A 25,803-nucleotide genomic window follows, 5' to 3' on the forward strand; every position below is an offset into this window, starting at 1 on the left:
CCTACCTCTCAACACATACATAACTCAAGATGGTCAAAAACCTAATTATAAGACCTGAAACTACAAAAATATTAGAAGAAAACATAGGGGAAAGAGTTCAAGACACTGGTGTAACTAATGATTTCTTGAGTAAGATACCAAAAGTGCAGGCAACAAAGCAAACCTAGATAAATAGGATTATATTAAATTCAGAAGCTTCTAAACATGGAAAAAATCAATAGTGAACAGGTATCCGGGAGAACATATTTTTGTGCTACTTATCTGACAAAAGGTTAATGTCCAGAATATACCAGGAACTCACAAACTGTACAACAAAACCACCAATCCAGCCAAGAAATGAGAAAAGGACCTGAACAGTTGCCGAAAGAAATATAAATAGCCAACAAATAGAAGAAATAGGCTCAATATCACTTGTCATCAGGGAAATGCAAATCTAAATCATGATGAGGTACCATCTCACCCCTGCTGGTGAGGATGTGGAGAAAGAAGAATTCTTAAAAAAATTTTATTATTTATTTGAAAATCAGAAAGATAGAGACAGATATCTTGCATCAGCTAGTTCACTCCCCAGATGGCCACAATGGCCAGGGCAGTGCTACACCAAAGCAGGAGCTTCATAAGGGTTTCCCATGTGGGTGATAGGGGCTCAAACACTGAGGACATTTTCTGCTACTTTTTCCCAGGCCTTTAGCCTGGAGCAGGATCAGAAGTGGAGCAGCTGGGACATGAGGCAATGACCATGTGGGATGCTGGCATTGCAGGTGGCAGCTTTACCCATTAAATCACGATGCCAGCCTGAAACAGGAACTCTCATTCACTGTTAGTGGGAATGTAAATTGGTTCAGTCATCTATTAACGGTATTTCTTTAGGGGCCGGTGCCATGGTATAGCAGGTTAAGCTGCCGCCTGCATCCCATATGGGCACCAGATCAATTCCTGGATGCTCCACTTCCAATCCTGCTCCCTGCTGATGGCCAGGGAAAGCAGTGAATATGGCCCAAGTGTTTGGGCCCTTGCACCCACATTGGAGACCCAGATTAAGCTCCTGGCTCCAGGCTTCGATCTGGCCCAGCTTCAGCTGATGTGGCCATTTGGGGAGTCAACCAGCAGATGGAAAATCTCTAACTCTGCTTTTCAGATAAAATAAATAACCTTAAAACTCTCATATGATCTAGCATTACAGGGTATATATCCAAAAGATATAAATCAGTGCATCAAAGAAATGCCTAATTCATCATTCATTCATCACAAGTCAATTTATGGAATTAACCAAGGTGTCTGTCATCACATGAATGGATAAAAAAAAGTAGTACATATAATGGAATATAATTTAGCCATAAAAATAGTGAAATTGTGATTTTTTTGTAAGTAGATGGATGAACAGGAGGGCATCATGTGAGTAAAATTAGCCAGACATAAAAGACATACATATTCTCCCTTATACTTAAAAGTTAAAACTGAGTAACAAAAAACTCAATTCAACCTGAACAGAGAATGTTGGCTAGGAAGGTTAAGAAGGATAGATGCAGTTTAGATAAAAACAAAACAGGGGAAGCTGTATGTGTGGGCTCATTAATTATGACAAACATGCTAATATGGAAAGTAAATAATAAGGGAAGTTTGGTTAGGGATATTTCAGAACCATTTACATTATTACTTCACAATTTTTATAAATTTAAAATTATTCTGAAATAAAACATTTTTCAAAAAGTGAAGAATGCATAATTCTGTCTTACCTGCTTGCACTTCTAGAACGTCTGGCTGTACTGTAACTTTTTGGTGGTGTTTTGGAACGTTTTTTTTCTTTGTCTTCTTTCTTTTTGTCTCTAATAAATCAACAAGCACAATTCAAGAAGGCATTACAAAGTTCTGTTAACTGCAATTTAAATAGTGCTACAAATCAAAACAAAAGCAAAATTATGTCTAATAACACCTGTAAAAGCATGATTTACAATTCTGATAGAAAGTATTTTTAGAGATACTAGTTCATGTGGCAAAGGTGGGGTTCAAAAAGTTATGAAAAAATTGAATTAAAGTTTTAGTTATTTTGGTGTAAAACTGTGAATCCATGCAGACAGATCTTCTAAGAGTTCATGGAAAATGTGCATTATGAAACAACTATGGAATTCAGCTTTTTGTTTATTTTAGAGGCAGAGAGAGAGAGAGAGAGAGCGAGCGAGCTTTAATCTGCTGGCTCACTTAACAAATGCTTGCATGTATTCAGGGCTGGGCCTGGAGCCAGAAAGTGAATCCAGAGTTACCTGAGCCATCACAGCTACCTCCCAGGGTATGCATTATCAGGAAATTGTAATCAGGAATGGAGCCAGGATATAAATCCAAGCACTCCAACACAGGGTATGTTTATCACAAGAAATGTATTCACTGCTAGGGCATCCATCCTTTAATTTTTTGCACCAAACAATCCTGTATTTCCTTTTGGCACCGGTTCAACCCGGCTGCTTCGCTTCTGATCCAGCTCTCTGCTGTGGCCTGGGAAAGCAGTAGAAGATGACCCAAGTCCTTGGGCCCCTGCACACACGTGGGAGACATGGAGGAGGCTCCTGGCTCCATATCGACACAGCTCTGGCCACTGTGGCAAACTGAGGAGTGAACCAGTGAATGGAAGACCTCTCCCTCTCTTTGCCTCTCCTCTTTCTGTGTAACTCTTTCAAAGAAATAAATAAATATTTTTTTTTAATTGACAGGCAGGCAGAGTGGACAGTGAGAGAGAGAGACAGAGAGAAAGGTCTTCCTTTTTCTGTTGGTTCACCCCGCAATGGCCGCTGTGGCCGGTGCACCGCACTGATCTGAAGATAGGAGCCAGGTGCTTCTCCTGGTCTCCCATGTGGGTGCAGGGCCCAAGGACTTGGGCCATCCTCCACTGCACTCCCAGGCCACAGCAGAGAGCTGGCCTGGAAGAGGGGCAACCGGGACACAACCTGGCGCCCTGACCGGGACTAGAACCCGGTGTGCTGGTGCCACAGGTGGAGGATTAGCCTATTAAGTCGCAGTGCCTGCCTATAAATAAATCTTAAAAAAATAAAATAAATAAAATTCCGTTTTCCTGGTGTTTTACTCAAGACATCTTTCCAATGTACAAATATACTGTATGTCTTGAGAAAGAAACTAGGATTTTGCCTAATTTCTTTGTGTTTTGATGCTAAACATCAACAGTTTTAATAATTGTCTTGAGGCTCTTTAACAGTCTCTTATTTTCTCAGATGACTTTACCATTTTCTCTAACCACCTCCACTATCAGTCCAAAACCCATAATGTATTACCAAAATCACTCACATCATCAATATTCTTGTAAAACATACAGCCCAAGTTAACTTCTGTCACAGATGAAGCCATTCTATCTTTGTGTTAGTTTTTTAAAGATCAATTTATTGGGGGCTGGCGCTGTGGCACAGTGGGTTAACGCCCTCGCCTAAAGTGGCGGCATCCCTCATGGGTGCCAATTCGAGTCCTGACTGCTCCTCTTTTGATGCAGCTCTCTGCTGTGGCCTGGGATAGCAGCAGAAGATGGCCCAAGTCCTTGGGCCCCTGCACGCACGTGGGAGACCCGGAGGAAGTTCCTGGCTCCTGGCTTCAGATCGGCACAGCTCTGGTGGTTGCGCCCATCTGGGGAGTGAACCTGCGGATGGAAGACACCTCTCTGTTTCTACCTCTCTCTGTAACTGTCTTTCAAATAAATAAAAATAAATCTTAAAAAACAAAACAAAACAAAACAAAACAGACCCTTGGCCGCTGTCCTAGCCCAATAGGCTAATCCTCCGCCTGCGGCGCCGGCACGCCAGGTTATAGTCCCGGTGGGAGCGCCAGATTCTGTCCCAGTTGCCCCTCTTTCAGGCCAGCTCTCTGCTGTGGCCAGGGAGGGCAGTGGAGGATGGCCCAAGTCCTTGGGCCCTGCACCTGCATGGCAGACCAGGAGAAGCTCCTGGCTCCTGGCTTCGGAGCAGCGCGGTGCGCAGGCGGCTGCGCGCCGCTGGAGCGTCCACTGGGGGGTGACCCATTGGGAAAAAAAAAAAAAAAGAACTGCTCAAAAGAAATAAACAGGTATTTCATAAAACAAGAAACATAATCACCCCCCAAAAAAGATAAATTTATTTATTTGAAAGGCAAAATGAGAAAGAAAAATCTCTTCCATCATCTAGTTCACTCCCCAAATGCCTTCAACAGATAGGGCTGAAACAGGTTGAGGCCAGAGCTGGGAATTTCATACAGGTTTCCCACGTGGATCACAGGAACCCAAATACTTGGCCATAATCTGCTGCCTTCCCAGTGCACTGGCACGATGCTGGAGTGGAAGCAGAGTATCTGGGACTCAAATTGGCACATGATATTACAGGATGTGGGTATTAAAAGAGGTGGCTTAACCTGCTAAAGCACAATGCCTGCCCCACTTCCACCTTGTTTTGATGCTATATACTCTTGGACTATTCAGTGCTACTGTAATGAACTAGTATTAAAATTATCCTCAACTCAATTCTTTTTGGATTCCTTTACACTTGTTTTTATTGAAACAACATTTTTTCGCCCAAGGCCATGGGCCATCTTCCACCGCTATCCCAGGCCATAGCAGAGAGTTGGATCAGAAGAGCAGCAGCAGGAACTAGAACCGGCACCCATATGGGACGCCAGTGCTTCAGGCCAGGGCTTTAACCTGCTGTGCCATAGCGCCGGCTCCCTATTCCATAATTTTAGAGATCAAAGTATTCCTTCTGTTACTTCACGCCATTCTTCCCACCCTATGTTCTCTGTTTCATTGCTTCCTCTACTGGCCATCCTGTTCAATGATCATTTCTGTTTTTCCAAGTACTTATCGCCTAATTTCAAGATACTCTGTTTATTCCCATTCCAGTTTCCTCCAGGATCACGTGCAAACACAGTCTGAAAACAACCCTTTCTATGATCTGTCTCCTTACACTGAATTTATTTACTGGTTCTCCTATATAGAAATATTCACCATTTCAAAAACTCATGCTAACATTGCAAACACCATTCTCTACCTGAAACTATGCACCCCACAGAATCTTTTTAAATGGATGCAAACTGAATACTCAGGAGTCACTTCTCAATTAAGCCCCTTCCAACAACATTAGCCAAGTGGCAACCATCACCTAACAGTGGTTCCTTTTTAATTTTATCACACTCTCCAAATAAACAATAAACAGAATATTCTTAAGGGAAAGAATGTTGAATTCTTTTTTTATGATAATCATTTCTTTAAGCAACTTCGTTTTGATTAGCCTAATGAGATTGACTAATATACAACGAAAAGCCTATTATAGGCTGAACATTCAGTAGTCATACTAATTAAAAACAACTGACTTTGTATAAAAGACTGGTTACTGGAAGTATGTTTTAAGTAAAAATCAAACATTAATGTGGGGGACCTGCTTTAATGAATCCTCATTTTAACCTTCTACTGGTCCCAAATTATGGGATAAGAGATATTCTAGTATGGTTCAGTTTCTGGCAAACAAAGATACTTAATAAATGCTTTGAACTCATTGATTACTGGGATATACAAGGACAAATATATTACATATGGTCATATAGAGTTTTTCTTCTGAGTATAATACAAGAAATGCATGGCAGCAATAAATCCTTTGCAGTAGTTGAATGGAATGGAAGAAATTCTTGTCTAGTTTTAACTTCCCAAAATTCCTTGCCTCTTTTGTAATTTAAGTAGCACAGTATTTGGGTTCTTGGCAATTCTAAAAGTTCTCTTCTTATCCAATGTCAAGAGTCTGTTATACCTGGTTTTTGATGTGCTCCTTGACCTTCTACCTCTCTCTCTGGAATGAGATCTTCTCCGTCTTGGACTTTTGGATCGTCGTCTACTCCTTGACTTAGAATGTGATCGCCTCCTTGATCTGCTTCTTGATCGCCTAAATGTGTAAAAGGAAGCCAACAGATATATTAAGTTATAAACATTTCACTTAGTCCCAGACATATGAATTAACTGCCAATTAAGTGGGAATATTCCCTTCCATATAAAAAACATGTTGGTGCTGGCATCCTATATGAACACTGGTTCGTGACCTGTATACTCTGCTTCCAATCCAGCTCCCTGCTGATGGCCTGGGAGAGCAGTGGACAATGGCTCAAGTGCTTGGATCCCTGCATACACATGGGAGACGCAGAAGAACCTTCTGGCTCTGGACTGGTTCAGCTCCAGCTGTTGCAGCCATTTAGGGATAGAAGCAGATGGAAGACCTGTCTCTCCCTCTGTCTGTAAATCTGCTTCTCAAATAAATAAATCTTAAACAACAACAACAACAACAACAAAAAACCTTGCAATCTCAATACTTTTTTTTTTAGAGATTTATTTATTTCAAAGTCAGAGTTAGAAACAGAGAGAGATTTTCCATCTGATGGTTCACTCTCCAGATGGTTGCAACAGCCAGGGCTGCACCAGGCCAAAACCAGGAGCCTGACCTGCTTCTGGGTCTCCTACGTGGATGGCAGGGGCCCAAGTACTTGGGTCATCCTCTGCTGCTTTTCCATTATCAGGAAGCTGGATGAGAAGTGCAGCAGCCAGGACACGATGTCTATGTGGGATGCTGGACTAGAAGGTGGTGGCTTTACCTGCTACACCACAATGCTAGCAGCAACAATACCTTTAAATACTTAGAATTTCTCCTCTTTTTTACTGTATTGGTCAACTTGTCAGACCAGTCCTCTCATACCCAATGAACCAAGAACTCCAAAGTTAAAACTACTACTATATGACACACACACACACACACACAAAAGAAAGATATTGCACCATTTTCTATAACCGTACAATACTGAAAAACATCTTTTATTTATTATTACTGCAAGTTAAACCTTATTATTATTATTTTTTTTTGACAGGCAGAGTGGATAGTGAGAGATACAGAGAGAAAGGTCTTCCTTTGCCGTTGGTTCATCCTCCAATGGCCGCCGTGGCTGGCGCGCTGCAGCCGGCGCACCACGCTGATCCGAAGCTAGGAGCCAGGTGCTTCTCCTGGTCTCCCATGCGGGTGCAGGGCCCAAGCACTTGGGCCATCCTCCACTACCCTCCTGGGCCACAGCAGAGAGCTGGCCTGGAAGAGGGGCAACCGGGACAGATTCCGGTGCCCTGACCGGGACTAGAACCCGGTGTGCCGGCGCCGGCTCAAGTTAAACCTTATTTATCAAGTATCAAATGCTTACGCTTACTATGTGCTTGACAAATAGGCAATCATGAAGTCTAAAAAAAGTAAGTCCCATTATTATTCCTGTTTTATAGATGCAAACTACTTAGTATGTTATCATTTACTATTTCTAACTGTTGTTCTTTGAAATTCCACTTTTTATATCCATAGTCTAAAAAACTCTAATCATGTACAAATTGCCTCATTTACTCTCATTTTCTCATCAACATTACAGTCTCTATACCATCCTCTTTTCCATTACATCAAAGAAAGGAAATGTTTTTTTTAATCATCCTCATCCCCGGGGAACCATCCAATAAACACTTCTTGGTTTTCCAAGAACTTCAGTAGCACATTTAACCTATAGATGCTGTCACTGTTCTTCCCTACCCCCCACCTCCACCCCCTTTTAAAAGGTTTTATTTATTTGAAAGTCAAGAGTTACAGAGAGATTTTCCATCTACTGGTTCACTCCCCAAATGGCCTAAGAGCTGGGGCTGGGCAAGGCAAAAGTCACGAGCCAGAAACTTCTCTCTGGTCTCCTATGAAGGTACAGGGGCCAAAGCACTTGAAGGGAGCTAAATCAGAACTGGAGCAACTGAGATTCCAACCGGCACCCATATGTGGTGCCAGTGCCACAACACCGGCCCTCCTCCTTCAAGTCTTTGTTATTCTCAATCTTTTGCTTAGTCTTGATATCTTAATTTTTAGTGACCATTCAAGTCCTTTCTGTGGAATATTTCAAATATACCTAAACTTTCTACATGTTTTCATTTTCAGGGTACTAGAGTCGAGAAGTTCTAGAAATGGAATTGTGTTCAACTTTTATTTATAAACCAAGTTACTTGGAGTATTATCTAATCTCTCTGATCCTGTTACTTCATTTATCTCTATTACATAAAAATAGCACCTTTCACTTGTACAGAGTACAACTCAGTGCCTTCATGCAGAAATGTATGACATTCAACACTCTCTTCCTCTTACTAATGCAGTAAAAGGCTTCAATTGCTGTAACTCTCTAAAACAACTGGCTCAAAGCCCATTGTACTGAACTAAATAAACTTTTTTTATCATCTCTTATTTTAGGGTATATTTGGAACTACTTATGACAAATTGTTAAGAAGAACCAAGATAGTAAAAGAAGTTATGAGAAAGCAGACAACTGATAGAAATATGTTTCAGATGAGATCAGCTAGGAGATGAAGAATACCCAAAAAAAAAAAAAAAAAAAGTTTAAGAGTCAAATGGTGGGGGCTGCTGGCCTGCAGTGCCGGCATCCCTTCTGGGCGCTGGTTCGAGTCCCAACTACTCTCCTCTTCCAATCCAGCTCTCTGCTATGGCCTGGGAAAGCAGAAGATGGCCCAAGTCCTTGGGCCCCTGTACCCGTGTGGAAGACCCAGAAGAAGCTCCTGGATCCTGGCTTCAGATCAGCATAGCTCTGGCGTTGTGGCCATCTAGGGAGTGAATCAGCAGATGGAAGACCTCTCTCTCCTCCTCTCCCTCCATCCCTCTCCCTCTAATTCTGCCTTTCAAATAAATAAATCTTAAAAAGAAAAGTCAAATGGTGGAAATATGGAAAATGAATCTAAAACTAGTTGAAGTAACTGAGGTCAGCTGGAGTATTCTAGTTCTGAATGCCACTCTACAACTATAATGCAATTACAAGCAACCTGGATTGAGTTTAGAAATCAAGTAAAACAAGAAACCACTGCAACAGTTGGTGATGAATAACAGAGTAACGGTTATCAAATTGTGGCTAAGGAACTCTGACTACTCCAAGATTTTATGGGGTCTGTAAAGTCAAAATTATTTTAAAAATAGTGTATTATATGCTTTTGTCAGTGTGTTGACATCATTTTCACTAGTGATGCAAAAGAATGGTAGTTAAAAATGATGGCATCACCTCATCACAAATTAAGACTGTGGCAACAAAACTGTGCTAGTAGTCATCTGTGTTTCTGAATGCATTTGAGCTAGGAAAAAATCACTTTCACTAAAGGAGTGTTATGTATAAGATTTTGTCTATTTATTTAAAAGTCACAGTTGACAGAGAGAGAGAGAACTTCCATCTGCTTGTTTACTTCCCAGATGTCCACAATGGCCAGGGCTGGGCCAGGTGCTTCATGGAGGTCTTCCACATGGGTGGCAGGGCCCAAATACCATTTTTTTTTTCTCTAAGGTTTACTTATTTATTTGAGCGGCAAGGAAGAGACAGAAAGAGGTCTTCCACCTGCTGGTTCACTCCCCAAATGGCTTCAATGGCTGGAGGTGGGCCTATCCAAAGCCAGGAGCCAGGAGCTTTTTCTGGGTCTCCCATGTGGGTACAGGGGCCTAAACACTGGGCCATCTTCCACTGCTTTCCCAGGCGCATTAGCAGGGAGCTGGACTGGAAGTGGAGCAGCTGGGACACAAACTGGTGCTCATATGGGATGCTGGCATTCCTGCTATGCCACATCACCAGACCCTAAAGGTGGCTTTGATGAGGCAGTTAATTTCATTAAATCTAGTTCTTTGCATACTATTAAAGTAGTAGCAACATTAATGTTAGCCTTTTGAGTAACATCTCCAATAAAATGGAAATTATAGATCACTTTAGATGGCTCTATCAAGAAAGATATTTGTGTGATTAAGTTGTGAGTTGAATTAGTTGCTTTTTCATGAATACCACTTTCAAGAAACAACAAACTGGTTACTTAAACTTGGCTACTTAGCAGACATTTTCCTGAAAAATGAATGAGGTAAATTATATCAAGGAAAACAACCAAATTTGCTGCCAGTAATAAAAACTTGTGCTTTTATGACAAATTTATATTTAAAGTTTCCCAACACTTCAGTTTTTCTGAGATATGCAGTGCTATTATCAAGTACCATATTTTTTGCTACTGAGGAACAGATAAATGTAAGTATTTGGCAACTTTTATAATGCAATGAATCTCTTGTTTTCCAAATGACCAATGCTTGCTTTCAGAAATCCTGCCTGGGGAAAAAATACATTAAAATTTTTGCTTCAAAGCCCTATTATTTCAAATGAGTTCTAATTTCTATATGATCAACACGGACCGATGTGACTCACTGCTTGACACAGTTCTCATATATCTTTTTACAACTCTAAAGAGCCTGTTGGCCAGAGAACCTTATTCACAAAGGGATGCCAATCTACTTCTACTCCAGATAAGTAAAAGAATGATACTGTAAGCTTGTCTGGTAATACTAAGTATAATCTTAAGAATTATTTGCAAATATTCTAAATTTGAACAAATCTCAATTTAACAGACTTAGATTGTCTAGAATTCAAGTCAAAATTCTTTTCATAGCACCAACTCATCATACCACCTATTTTTTTGGATTTAATTTATTTATTTAGTCTGCATCTTTTCCCCTTTTATGCCAACATAAATTCACACTGTTAACATCAACTGTTACTGAAGCATACTTTAACCAGGAAGTAGTGGCTTTACAGCAATTAAAGAAGGTGCATACAGAAATTATCTTTGTCTAAATTACAAGTGATTGTAAGAAACAATCTAACCTGTGCCTAGAAGATGAAGGAGTCCTCCTCCTCCTGGAACGTGATCTTGATCTTGAATGCCTTCTTTTTTCTTCTTTCTTATCTACATTTGAAAGAAAAGGAATCTGCACTTAAAAATCATCAAATAGGAACATTATTCCCTTCAGGAGTTATTCTAACAATTTCTTTACTATTTTAATTTATTTTCTAGATATGTCCTTGTATCTTAAAGTGATCACTTATAATCACAATGTTGAAGTCTACTGAAGTTATTAGGTTCTTTTGAGTTATCTCACTTTCCAGGTGTAGAAGCCTATGAAGTGTTTCTCGTAAAACAAGCTATGAAAAGGGTGTTGTTCTTATTCTTTTGCTTTTTTTTTTTTTTTTTTTGACAGGCAGAGTGGACAGTGAGAGAGACAGAGAGAGACAGGTCTTCCTTTTGCCGCTGGTTCACCCTCCAATGGCCGCCGCTGCAGCCGGCGCACCGCGCTGATCCTGGCAGGAGCCAGGATCCAGGTGCTTTTCCTGGTCTCCCATGGGGTGCAGGGCCCAAGCACCTGGGCCATCCTCCACTGCACTCCCTGGCCATAGCAGAGAGCTGGCCTGGAAGAGGGGCAACCGGGACAGAATCCGGCGCCCCAACCGGGACTAGAACCCGGTGTGCCGGCGCCGCAAGGTGGAGGATTAGCCTATTGAGCCACGGCGCCGGCTCTTGCTTTTTTATTTACTTGTTAGATTTTTAAATGAGTCTCCTTTCCTTTCTTAGATTCTTCACAAATATAGTTATAATTCAGCCAAGTTAAAGCTTAATTTTCATGTATTTATAAAAAAAAATCTTACTAACCAGGACTTAAATATATTTAATAAAAACAATTATTGTAAATAAATAAAAATATTAGGCCGGCGCCGCGGCTCACTAGGCTAATCCTCCGCCTAGCGGCGCCGGCACACCGGGTTCTAGTCCCGGTCGGGGTGCTGGATTCTGTCCCGGTTGCCCCTCTTGCAGGCCAGCTCTCTGCTGTGGCCAGGGAGTGCAGTGGAGGATGGCCCAGGTGCTTGGGCCCTGCACCCCATGGGAGACCAGGAAAAGCACCTGGCTCCTGCCATCGGATCAGCGCGGTGCGCTGGCCGCGGTGCGCTGGCCGCAGTGCGCCGGCCGCGGCAGCCATTGGAGGGTGAACCAACGGCAAAAAGGAAGACCTTTCTCTCTGTCTCTCTCTCTCACTGTCCACTCTGCCTGTCAAAAAAAAAAAAAAAAAAAAAAAATAACATACGGCAGTTCACACTCTAGTAACATGTTCCTTACCATTTATGCACCACAGGTTTGGCGTGTAGAGAACTTTCTCCACCAAATAACTTTATATTCCTTTGTTAACAAGCATGGTATGTATATTTAGGTCAAAGTGGATAACAGATTTCCTATTTGGCCCCCAAATCCAGAAAATCACAAATGATTTACTTTAATTTCACTGTACTACTGAATTAGATCTCAGCAACCCAGCTCTCTTCCTGAAACCTATTTAATCACTTGCCATCAATGTTCCATTGTGTACATGCAGGAAAAACTGATCTACAGTTGTTTTATTACCTAGATTTTAAATAACAAAAAAGTTCCTTTAACTTAGCACCTTAAGAAAATACAAAGCCATTTCATTTTTCATATATGAGCTACCATTCATGATCAATAAATATATAGTCTCAGGAAAAAACCTCAAACAAGCCCATAAATTTTCAATGAAAATAGAAGCAGTTAAGAGTATGGTGTGTAAGCTAGCTTTGGAATTGCACAGAATCAACTGTGTCTCATAAGCTTCCAACTTGGGCCTGTGGTGTGGTGTGTAAAGCCACTATGTACAATGCTGGAATCCTATACAGGCACTGGTTCAAGACCTGGTTGCTCCACTTCTAATCCAGCTCCCTGTTACAGCCTAGGAAAGCAGTAGAAGATGGTCCAACTATTTGGGCCACTGCCACCCATGTGGGAAACCTGAAAGAAGCTCCTGGTTTCAGCCTGTACCAGTGCTGGCCAGAGTGAATCAACAGATGAAGATCTCTATCTCTTCCTCTCTATGTAACTCTTCCTAAACAAAGAAAGCTTTAAAATAAATAAATAAATAAAGCTCCTATTTTCCATTTGACTACGGCCAATTATCTGACATTTTACTAATTAAATTATATAATACATGTAAAGTATTTGGTAACAGTTTATACAGTATTAGTCTTTAAAAATAAAATCATTTTCCTAATACTAAGAACATACCCATGATACTTTGAAGTAAACAGTAAAACCTGAATCAATGTGGAAGAACAAATCTAGGATCATGGACAAAAATACACAGCTGGACAATGGGAATACCATTTACTTTCAACTCAAAAAGGCAACCTGCAAAGAATGTTTAGTTTTCTTTAAATAAATGAGACTGGCATTTTTACCAGGTTCTTTCAATCAAAGTCTTAAAAACTAGCCTATCTCAACCGAGACATTTGACTAAAAACACCCAAATCTTACACCAAATATTACATAACACTGACATTTTGTACTATTTCAATCACTGCTGTGGTGGTTGCCCTGGACAACCAGCAACATTTCAGGTCCTCTCCTAAGATGTAGTTATTACTAGTGTAATAATCAGAAGTATCTCCAATTATTTACACATGTCTAGGTGGTATGTCACTAAATAATCCTTTTAAATATTTATTTGTTTCAAAGGCAGAGAGGCAGAGAGAGACAGAGTGCTTCTCTATCCAATGGTTCATTCTCCAAATGGCTGCAAAAGAGAGGAACAAGGAACATCATCAGGGTATTTCACATGGGTGGCAGGGACCTAGTTATTTGGGTCTTCTTCTGTTGCCTTCTCAGGCACATCAGCAGGAAGCTGGATGGGAACACAGCAGCCAGGACTAAAGCGGCACTCTGATAAGGGATGTTGGCATCATAAGCAGAAGCATAACCTGCTGTAACACAACAATGTCTCACACATAATCTTTTCAGAATTTGGGAAATTAGGAAAAAAACCATATTTAACATATTTCCAGATTTATATACTTACTTTGGACAATAATATAGAATTTAATGTTTCACAAAACTCTACAAACATATTCACCTGGTTCTATAGCAGCAGAAATCAGGGACTGTGCTTCTCGTACTCTTTTCATAGCCTCCTCTATTTCTTTACTAGAGGTATCAGATTTCAGACTTGGTGAAACAAGACCAGCAGCTACATGATTCAACCTGAAACAGACAAGAATTGAGATCTGAAATATTTTAAGTGTATCCCTGCATTTCAAATGCGTATGTTCCACATAACATTTTTGAAAAACACTCCTTATAAAAAAGGGTGAGGATTCCACAATTTAGGTTAACAATACATTGTAAAGTGTCATTTTGAATATTTACAGTGTGCACCTGCATTTTAATAACTCAGAGATATCTGGAATAAGGAAAATATTCATTTAATTTTGCCGACCATCTATTACCATAGACCTTTTAAGAAATGTTAGTACAAGGCAATGTATTGACACAAAAATTTAACTGACCTTTCCCTTACATGATTAACAACATCCTACTTTTGTTGGGTAGAAAGCACTACTTTTTATTTTGAAGTTGGGAAGAAACTGAGGCAGAGGAAAAATGTCCCAAAGTTACACATGAAATACTGACTGGAAACACTAAAATGTCCCTTAAGAGGTTTTACACATGAAAGAAAAATTATACATATTCAAATTGAGCATGCTAGTTATTTGTGGGAGAGTGGTAATGTAACTAAGAATGGATACACTGGGAGCTTCAACTGTGCTGGTGATATTTTGTCAGCTGGATGGTGGGATTATACTTGAATTTTAACTTTAAGGTAATTTTTAAGAAAACAGCCACTAACTAGTAAAGACATCTGTGGTCTGCAACTTATTGACAGTGACATTTACCAAATTTACCACTTAGCAAATTTTAACATACCAACAAATTACCAATTTAAAAAGTTCCATAAACTTGTTAAATGTCAAGCAGTTAACAATTTTAATTACAACATGAAGTGAGCTTACTAGCGTGTCAAAGTTATTGGCTAAAATTATTTACCTAACATGTTTTACTTCTTTGCTCTGGGACAGTTTTTCCCAAACCCTAGATAGTGAAATGCCAAATCACTAATGGAAACAGAGAAAAACCCTTACTTGGGATCAACAGTACTCATGAGCTTCAGCAACTGATCTGCGGCAAGAGACTGCAAAAACAAAAATATAAGAAAAATGAAAATACAAATAACAGTACATAACTGCTATTTTCTCAGTATGTTTATGTCTCAGTATGTCCTGGAACAATCTGCCAAACCTACAAAAAGCAACATGCTCTGGGCACAACACTAACCAACAGAAATATAAGGCAAGCTATATATCATAGAAAATCTTTTAGTAGCCAAAAGAAAATACCAAAAGAAAACAGGCAACCTTAATGGCCACAATACTGACAGAGGAGCTTTAGCAAGTTATCTAAGATAATGAGGCTGAATAGTCCAGATTTCACAGAATTATCTTTTGATAATTTAAGGCTCTGCCAGTAAAATAGTACTTTCAAGAAACACATAAAGCGAAATCCAAACTAAACTATTTAGCCAGTGTATCAGAAGATCTCCACAAAGTAAGGATTTCAGAAAAAAGTTTAGGCAATTATAATAAAAGAAAAAAAATTCCCATGATAGAAAAACAAATTATGAGCTCATGTTCCCATTCTTTCATGACTATTTACTCTTTTTTCCACAACACTGATGGTGTCCTGGCTTCCTGTGAACCTATTTTCCATTTTGAATTATATGAAAAAAAAAAAAAAAAAAAAAAAAATTTTTATGGGTAACAGGCTAATAATTTAGTGAGCATTAAAATAACTTTTTAACACATTTGACAACAACAACAAATCATTTTTATAATATGGCAGTTAACTCCTGATCTTCAACTGCAAACTATAAATTAATGAAATGAATTTTCGGGGCTGGCACTGCGGCGCAGCGGGTTAATGCCCTGGCCTTAAGCACCGGCATTCCAAATGGGCGCCGGTTCTAGTCCTGGCTGCTCCTCTTCCAATCCAGCTCTCTGCTATGGCCTGGGAGAGCAACAGAAGATGGTCCAAGGCCTTGGGCCCCTACACCCAAATGGGAGACCTGGAGGAGGCTCCTGGTTCCTGATCGGTGCAGCTCCGACCGTTGCGGCCATATGGGGAGTGTACCTCTCTCTCTCTCTGCCTCTCCTCTCTGTAACTCTTTAAAATAAATAAATAAATCTAAAAAAAAAATAAATAAAAAAGAAATTTTCTATACAAAGTGACTCCAAATCTGAAGGGTAATAGTAAGTTGTACCTGAGAGTTCAAGTTTGCTCCAGGAAGCCCTAGTGCAGCAAGGGCAGGATCAAGAGTAGGAGCTCCCAAAGCAGCCAAAGGAACAGCGCCAATCTGAAAAACCAAATTTCATTTATTTAAAACTTCATTTCTGTGCCTTATGCTTCAGGTGAACTTTTTTCCCCTAAAAACAGAGTCTGTAGGCTCAAACTACTCAATTGTACACAAATCCATACAACTATTACCACTGTAGCTGAAAAAGGAACCAAAGACAATACACAAACCAACAGGCAGGCTGAATAAAAAGTATTAACAAAAACAGGCCTGATGCTGACACTGTGGCAAAGGCTGCTGCTTGTGACACTGGAATCCCAGCAGTGCCAACCAATTCAATACCTACCTGGCTCTGCTTCTAATTCAGCTCCCTGCTAATATACCTGGGAAGGCAGGAAGGATAGTCCAACTACTTAGGCCCCTGCCACCCACAAGGGAGACACTTTGTCTTGGCACAGCCCAGGCCATTGCTGCCACATACGAGTGAAATGGCAGATGGAAGACATCTGTCTCTCTGTAACTCTGTCAAACCACCCTACTTTGCCAACTCCTCTTTGTCTGAAGCCTTCCCTCCCATCATCTTTTAAGGATAACTGATTTAAAGGCAGAGTAACAGAAAGGGAGGGAGACAGGTAAAAAGGCAGATGAATCTTATATTTGATGGTTCACTCCCCAAATTCCTGCAATAGCTGGGGCTGGGTCAAGCCAAAGACAGGAAATTGGTTTTCCCTACAAGTAGCAGGAACTCAACTACTTGGGCCATCACCTGCTATCTCCCAGATGTATTAGCAGGATGCTGGATCAGAAATAATGGAAGATCTGGACTTGAACCAGAAACTCCAATATAGGATGAGTGTGTAAAAGGTAGCATCTAATCTACTGTACCATAAGGCCAATCCCATAATTTTTTTTATTCATTACAGAACATTCCTCCTTTAAAATCATGACTTGGAGAAGAAAAAACAAAAAACTAATTCACAATGTTAATATATTCTTGTGTGTGCAAATTATAAATATTTCTTAACTCCAAATCCACATTCTTTGTCCTACTTTGTAATACTTGAGGCCTGGCCCTTATAAAACACTTTGCCTTGATAGCTTCCATGATCGTAATAAGCTTCATCTGTGGAGTGCTGGCAGGACACTGAATAAGGAAACAGATTCTTCTCCTGGTCTTTGCATCTGCTGACTTTTCCCGTAAAACCATAAGGGACACCTAGGGGCCCTCACCTCTCACTAGTTTCCCAGGCACATTAGCAGGGAGCTGGATCGGAAGTGAAGCAGCCAGTACTCAAACTGGCCCCAACATGGGATGCCAGCTCTGCAGGTAGAGGCCCCACATATTCAGTTTTTTCCTCCAAAAATTTTTTTTGAGAGACAGAGTGACAAACAGAGAGATACATCTGCTGGTTCACTTCTACAACAGACACAGCCTGGCCCGGCAGAAGTCAAGAACCTGGAATTCCACACAGGCCTCCCACGTGGGTGGCAGGGGCCCAAGCAATCGGGCCATCTTCCAGTGCCTTTCTCCCAGATGCATTAGCAGGGCACTGGGTCAGAAGTGGAGCAGCTGAGACTTGAATGTATGCTCTGATATAGAATGCCAGCATCCACTGCAATCAGTGGCTTAATAACATTGTACCACAATGACAGCCCTTGCATGCTTCGGGTAACATTTAGTAAATAAAAAGTACAAAACTTTCTCAAAGTAACTTAACTGAGTACAGGTAAACCACTGTGTTAATGCTACTTTGAATTTCTGGTTAATATACTTAATACATAATCTTATGAGTCAAAAGGATCTAGAAATTGCCAGGATTTCATAGGTAAAGAACTAGAAGTTGAGTTTGATAAACTCATATCCCAAAAGCTTGGAAACTCCTGATTTTCCCACAATTCTGCATGCTGCAGTTCACTTCATAGTTATCAAACCAATTACTAAAACAGGCAAAATGATAAGAGAAAAAAGAAAGTTTTTATAGATTTCTAGTTGAGGCTCATCATTAACTACTATCTACAAAACCACTGACCATTTACAATCCTGAAATTCAGAATGGTACTGAAACTGCCTTTTAGTTCTAAAATAATGTTTCTTAAAAAAATGTTTCTCACAGTGTTATCAGTGTTACACTCTTTTAGCTTGCTATATTTCACCTTCTCCATTTCAAACACCCCCATGAAGAATCCATGTTTATTTTCAAGCAAATCCTTAGGTAACAGAAGACCAATATGCTTTGAAAAAGAAATCCTTAATGCAAATCTTTAAGAGATGATCAGTACTATTTAGGATTATAATATAGTTTTTTACAAGACTATGCACACATGTGACATTATTCTATGTGCTAGACTTTCAACAGCATTTAAAAAATTCAAATGCTTTCAATTTTATTCACAATTCTGAGTTCCTTCCCACCCTTCAAAAATTCAATCAAATATTACCTGGGTAAGAGGGTTAGGGGTAGGCAGGAGTCCACCACCAGGCAGAAGACCTGCCACTGCATTAGCTGGTGCCAACAGAGACAAAGCCTTAGTCTCATCAGGAATAACTCCTGCAGAGAAATATCTTAGCATTAGAACACATTCTTTTCTAAGACAGAAAACACACAAAAACACCCAGAAAATGTCTCCCTGAAACACCACCTGAGTTTGTTGAAAGTACTTATGTTCGCTAAAATATAAAGCTTGATTTCTATGATTATTTATCATTAATTTTATGTCAGAATGAAACTTCAATGTGTGAAAATTTGTTTCCTTTTTCTCTACAAATGGTTAAGTTTCTAGAGTAAAAAAAAAATAGCACAATACACACTACTTTTTTGTTAACACTGCCAAGATTTCATCACCTGTACTCGATTTTTAAGTCATGAACCAAACGTAAGCAAGCACAGTCGGTTCTCCAGGGGTGTGCTCTCAACTTTCAAAAGCTGTTTTATGAACAACGACTCGTGTCGGCTGCTTCACTATAAAGCACACAGAAAAATCAAGATACACAAGACAAAAAAAGTTTGATTTAGGGGTTAATAATATGGTACAGTTACTATGATTTTCTTTTACACCTACCACACAAATTTTGTAAAAATTAAGAGAAGAAAAGTATGTAAAGGAAATATTCTGTTGGAATCAAGAGTAGGGCTTTTGCTGGCTCATGAAAATGAGTATGAATGTTTCTGAAGGTCTCTGAATACACACAGGATGTGTGTGTGTGAGAGAGAGAAAGAGAGAATAGGTAAAACAACATGGCACATTCCTTACCTGTACAGTAAAATGCTTTATGGTCCAACATGTGCCATGCTAACCGTACCAAAAGTGCTGCTATATAATGTCAGTTCAAAAGCTAACTTGGCCAAACTCCTTAAGAAAAAATTGACATGTATGTCTGTTTTTAAAGCCTAATCTGTGTATTCAGATAAAATCTAAGGGTCCTAAGACAAATATTTATGTAGACAATTTAAATTCTATCCAACAGCAAAAGCCCTATACAGATGGATTAATCTGTTAATGTGCCCAAGCCCCCAAAATGAGAGTTCAATAATACAATTAAACTACATATTTGCAAATACCAGTAGTATTTCTGTCATACATATTAAGAAACTGCATCTCATCATAAAACATACAATATGTACAGGGCACTTAAGAGAAACTGGATAAGCTGCAGAAGAAAACTGTTGGGTGGTATTTTCAGCAGGGCCTGGTATATAGTTCAGGCTGAACCAGGGAAAAGAACTGTAAAACACAACAACAAAAAAGAAAAACCACTGTTAAATAAAGGTAATGGTTCCTTCCACCTAAACTGAGAAGTGCCGATAATATAAACAAATGTATACTACACAGCACTGTTATCTTGCTTGTGTCAGAGCTGTCATCAATTTAGATACCAAGAGTCATGGAGGGGAGGGGAAAAGATCACTTAGATATAGGGCATTAATGCATCAATATTAACAAACCTATAAAGATTATGGGATAATTTTGCATGCAAAATTATGTCTCAAGAGGATATATTAAGTATCAACATCTTACTAAAATCAGTGCATTTGCAACATTTCTGGAAAACTAAAATCCTCTTGAATTTATTGTGAGACACCTGATAGAAGATCTGCATCCATTAAAAAAAAAGTCATGCATCTGATCCTCTGATTAAAAAAGGACTATTTAAAAAATAAAACTACAATTTAAAAATAGCAATGAGGCCCCTCACCAGTTAATTTTCATGCGTCAAGAGTATTTTTTTTACTGCTGCTTTGATAGAACCATGAAATACTGCATGAATGTGTAGAAATGAAAGAAAAAGAAACAGACAAAAGAAACAAACATTAACCAAGGAACCTAAATAACCCCCAAATCCATTACTATTAAGAGTTCCTTCCAAATCCGGCTCAGTTTTACTACTTAAAAACTATTCCTTACCGTACACTTTGTGTCTATTGCTCTAAAACACTGACCAAGAGCCAACCATTAAAGTGCAAGAGATACAACCGGAGTGAATGGCAACAAAGGGATCAATACATCAAGTTACTTACTGGAGGTAACATTAATACAGCATATCATACCAGAAAATTAAATACACCAAAATAGATTACTGAGCCAAACATTTCTATAATTCTCTACATATTTCTAAACACTTCCCTTTCAGAACTTATATATAAAAGAATTACTATGGTCTAAAAACATTAACAAAAGCTAGTTATATGATATACTGTATTATGTTCAGGGCTTGGGAATGATAATACTTAGCCAATAAAAATTTTTTAAACTTAAAGGCTAACTAAAATATTTTGCACATTACTCACATGATTTGACCTTTGTTCCAAGAACTATCATCTATATTTTCTCATTCTGAATTTTAAATCTGTAAGTTTTCTGTTAGTGGTTAAGTCTTATCCTACAATAGGCACACTGAGATAAACGAAACTAACTCAAGGTCTATCAATCAATCAATCAAAACCTTAAAACTGGGCTTAAACACTTCAATATCATGGACACAGATGCACTGTTATTATATAGCATGCCTTAACCCATCTATGAATGCAAGTTCATTTCTTTAGAAAACCAGAGGTAATTTCTATGTTTTCAGGACTAGACATTTCACATCTTTTGTAAGGTATGGTGTAAATGTTCACACTTGCATTCTAAGATACAAGACAGCGTCTAAAATCAACAATATAAAGGTTCTGCTTCCAATGACCAGTTTATTAAAGAAAGGGCATTGAAGTCTTGGTCAGGATAGTTAATAAACTGTTAGCTTAAAATCAAGAATTTTTATATTCCAGTGATTTCTTTGATCAAAATTTAGTTACCAAAAACCAAATCAAGTAACAGTACACTGGGAACAACCTAGTTATAAAATATGCCTTAGAAAATTTTACAAAATGGCATTAAAATAGTGTTGTCTTGTCACAGTGGCTTTTTTTAGATCCAAAAATCTGCTCATTTTTTTCTGTCAAATTACTTTAACAGCCTAAAATGTAAAAAGAGAGAAAATGTAGTTAACAAATGGTTACACCAGGATAACACTTGGGGCACTTGAGCGCTTGCTGGCCTTTAGTTAATGTCTAGAATCCCCTGTAGCTGCAGAGGACCCACTGTTTTTCAGTCATCTGGAAGGGTTTTGCATTTGCCTTCTCCACTACAAAAATCACACACACAAATAACAGAGAGAAGAATTTATTATTTAGAGATATTCTAGAAAATATAGCAAGAATGAACAAGATAATCTGGCATAAAATCAAAACACCCAGTGCCCATCTGGCACCTAAGCTATAGGAAATCTTGCACTTTCACAAAATAAATAAATAAATAAAATAAAATAAATAAATAAATAAATAAATACCAAACCAAAACAAAAAAATCAAAAACCATTGCAACCCTTGGTATACTGGAACTCAACGAGGGATTTTTCATTTCAAGTTATAAGTGCAAGAAGCACTAAGGAAATAAAAACTAAGCTAGTCATTTATTTTACACAGAAATAACATCATGCATTTATTTGAAGGTTTATGTGTAAATGTACACAGAGAGAATCATTCACCTTCAGAACTCTTCATAAAGCTTAACATCAAATTAACCCAATAGCTGTATCTCTGAGGGTTACAAATAGGGACATGGTTTTAATGAACTTAAAAAGATTTTAAAAGAAAGCAAAAAGTAAAATATCTTACAAAAACAGACCTGATTGCTTATTTTTAGAATTAAAAAAAGTTTCAACTAAAAATTATGACTGCAGTATAACAAGGGTTTCAAAACGTTAATAACTTCAATTTTATCATGCTCTAGTGCTCACTCTACAGCTACACTGAGGTAGATGGTCATCTTAGGATGCCCAGAGACATAGTTAAACAAAGCACAAACCTTCTGCATATGGTACGACTATCAAAGCTCTGTCAACGAATACAGTGTTTGTCAGATGCTGTGCCACAACTGCTGAGTCTGGATCATGGAATTTAACAAAGCACACACGAGATGAGACTGGCAGAGGTGAATCACTAAAAAATAAACAAATAACATAAAAGAAGAGAAGAAGAATATCAGCCAAACACAAATGTACAATTCAAAAATACCTGCACTCAAAAAGTAAAATATGCAGATAAAAATGATCACATAATTTATGCAGATCAAAGGAAAATACTTCCAGTAATGTATTATCTATTGAACTATTAGTAAATTGCAGTATAGATAAAAACTTAAGATCTCTATGTATGTAAATATATACTGTAGCAGGTTAAAAAGTTTGAAGGTACTCTCCCAGAGTAGGAGACCCCAAAATGTCAACATGATTTTTCTAATACCAGTACTATTTTGAAAAACAGGTATAAAGTTGGCTTACAAACTCTTCATTATGGCTAATTTCTCCAAGTGAAAACGATGAATCTCTATTTCAGGCATAATAGAATCACGGAAAAGTATACCTCTCTGATCATTGAGTTTTCCTGACCTGCACAATTAATTTTTTCCATGCCCTGCTCTCTTTCATCTACAGTAGTAAACAAGGCTGTAAACAAGGCACTGTAAACAAGGCTTTCTGGTTTAAAACATTTTCAAAGTAAAATTTTGAGCATACACAGGAACAGTACCCACCCAAGTACTATTACACATTTCAGTAAGTAAAATGAGCTACTTCATGGGGCCGACGTTGTGGCGCAGCAGGTGAAAGCCCTGGCCTGAGGTGCCGGCATCCCATATGGGCACAGGTTTGAGTCCTGGCTGCTCCACTTCCTATGCAACTCCCTGCTAATGTGCCTGGGAAAGCAGTGAAAGATGACCCAAATGCTTGGGCTCCTGCACCCACGTGGGAGACTCAGAAGAAGCTCCTGGCTTCAGATCAGCTCAGCTCTGGCCGTTGCAGCCATTTGGGAAGTGAATCAGTGGATAGAAGACCTCTCCCTTTGTCTTTCAAATAAATAAAATAAATCTTTAAAAATATTAATAAATACATAAAATGAGCTATTTCCTTCAGCAAATTATTTCTTTAGGGATGGGACAAACAAGTACTTAACTGCAAGTTATATGTAATGGTAACATAGCTAACACAAAGAAAAGTTTTGCTTATTTGGAATACAAAGTAGTTTAAATTTCTGCCTTCCAACTCAGAAAGGGAAGGATTAAAGGTTATACCTTAAAATCATCTGTGAGGAAAAATATACCTAGACTCCAGACTTCGAATCACACTAAATAAGATCTTTATGAAGTACTGATCTCTTCTTCCTTTTTTAGTTTAACCCTGATAACTTTAATATGCATCTGCGACAAGAACTACGGCTTTATCATAATGACAATTATATCCTAAGATGTAATAATGAAAAGAGAAATTCTCTAATATACCATAATGCTTTTAAAACAAAGCTTCACTGTTAACTTTTCAAATGAATAACATTCTCAGGTGCAAGTAAAAATGTAATTACATCAGATGTGGTTACATTAGGTATGTGAGGAATGTTCATTAAGGAAAAGTTTCTCAGTTTGTGTATTAATCATAACTTGAAGTCTACACACTATATATATGTGACCCGAGGGCTCAAACCCATTAGCATTTCTGATGTTTCCCTACAGAGATCTCGTAAGCACAGGCTAAACCAGATTCAAAGCAACACTGAGATATATACACAAGGAATTTAGAGACTTAATGTTAATTCTTGAAGGGATACAGTAGTTTTCTTCTAAACGTGAAGCACTACTGATCTTCCTCCAAATTTTAAATAATTTAAAAGGCATAAAGATATCTCCCATTTCCTGGTTCACTCTTGAAATGCCAGCAACAGCCAGGGCTGAAGACAGGAACTCAATATGGGTCTCTCCCATGGGAGGCAAAGACCTAATTGCTTCCGCCATAACCTGCTACCTCCCAGGGTATTCATTAGCAGAAAGCTGGAATGAGGAACAGTACCAGTGTATATAAACCAAAGCACTCAGATATGGAATGCAGGCATCCAGACCACCTGCCTCCCAAACAAAATTTAACAAAGTTGCCCAGAAGTAGAAAAAAGAATGTTTTACCAAAGACACCTCTGACATTCATGTTTTACCAGCTAAATCAGAAAGCTCTTTTAATACTACCATGTTATGTTTCCTAATACAGTGCCTTAGGAACTAGCAGTCACTTACTTTTTGAAGTCCTTTCTTTTATAATGCATAGTTATTCTAGAACAAAAAAAGCACTGTGCACACTCTATTATAAAATGATCCCTATTTTCTCTAATCACTCACATCAGAGGAATGATACAAATATTATTTTAGTTATAATAAAGTTTAGTTATAATAAAACCTACCATAATAAGCACTAGTAAGGTAAAGCTCAAATAGTAATGTGACTACCGTCAAAAAACCAGTATAATCTTTTCCACTTCAAACTATCTTTTTCCCCCCCAGGATTTATTTATTTGAAAGGCAGTTACAGAGAAGCACAAGCAGAGAGCTCTTCCATTCAGTTGTACACTCCCCAGATGGCCAAACGGCCAGAGCTGTGCCAATCAGAAGCCAGGAGCCAGGAACAACTTCTGGGTCTTCCATGTGGGTGCAGTGACCCAAGGACTTGGGCCATCATCTACTGCCTTCCTAGGCCATAGCAGAGAGCTGCATTGGAAGTGAAGCAGCCACTTTAAGCAGTGCCCATATGGGATGCTAAGCCACAGCACTGGCATTGCTATGTTACACCACAATAACACTCTGTTAAAATTTTTGAGACACCTTTCAATATTAAAAGACTGATGCCTCAAATCAACCTTCATATCCTAGAATTGTTCACAAGTACTACCTCTAAAGATCTAAGTATCTTTAGTTTCTAAAAACTATTATAGATAAAGAAGAACTGTTGAAACAGGACAAGATGAGTGGTATATGATGCTCCTCCACTGAAGAGTGGTAGTACTGTTTCCAATGGTCCTCTGGCTGGGAAGTAGGAACACAATCCAGGTTTCCCACGGGGGTGGCAGTTACTCAATCACTTAAGCCATCACCACCATCTCCTAGGTCTGTAGCAGTAGGAAGCTGCAGAGAGGAGCCAGAGCAAGGAATCCAGTAACCCAGCTATTCAATGGGGATGTGGCAGTCTTAACCATTAGGGTAAATGGCCACCTTTAGGTCTATAATTCTTAACAATACTCTCAGTTGACACTCATGACCACTTATATTTAAGAGCCTGAGGTTCAGGACACTGCTACCAGTCTTAACTCCCATCTTAACACCGCACTAACCATTTCTAAGTGAGAATATTCAAATCATAAACAATCATATTTTAAATCCAAAAAAGTAGCTTGTG

General features: G+C 38.9%; 1 protein-coding gene across 12 annotated transcripts in view; it reads right to left on the reverse strand.

Annotated features, from left to right (window-relative positions):
- SRSF11 (serine and arginine rich splicing factor 11) overlaps positions 1 to 25,803 on the reverse strand; it is a 49,941-nt gene that overhangs the window by 5,581 nt on the left and 18,557 nt on the right. For 8 of the 12 annotated variants that reach the window (XM_070078284.1, XM_017346178.3, XM_070078283.1 and 5 more), the window contains 8 exons: positions 22,401 to 22,534; positions 18,495 to 18,604; positions 16,023 to 16,115; positions 14,848 to 14,897; positions 13,782 to 13,909; positions 10,699 to 10,780; positions 5,766 to 5,897; positions 1,737 to 1,826 (listed from right to left, as the gene is read on the reverse strand). In XM_070078284.1, coding sequence (XP_069934385.1) covers positions 1,737 to 1,826; positions 5,766 to 5,897; positions 10,699 to 10,780; positions 13,782 to 13,909; positions 14,848 to 14,897; positions 16,023 to 16,115; positions 18,495 to 18,604; positions 22,401 to 22,534 — 819 coding nt within the window. Of the gene's footprint in view, positions 1 to 1,736; positions 1,827 to 5,765; positions 5,898 to 10,698; positions 10,781 to 13,781; positions 13,910 to 14,847; positions 14,898 to 16,022; positions 16,116 to 18,494; positions 18,605 to 18,898; positions 22,308 to 22,400; positions 22,535 to 25,803 lie in introns of those variants that run through there. The other 4 variants (XM_070078286.1, XM_070078287.1, XM_051857639.2 and 1 more) reach the window with 3 other exon arrangements.

The sequence above is a fragment of the Oryctolagus cuniculus genome, chromosome 7 (assembly GCF_964237555.1).
Source record: "Oryctolagus cuniculus chromosome 7, mOryCun1.1, whole genome shotgun sequence".
In the NCBI taxonomy this organism is placed as follows: domain Eukaryota; kingdom Metazoa; phylum Chordata; class Mammalia; order Lagomorpha; family Leporidae; genus Oryctolagus; species Oryctolagus cuniculus.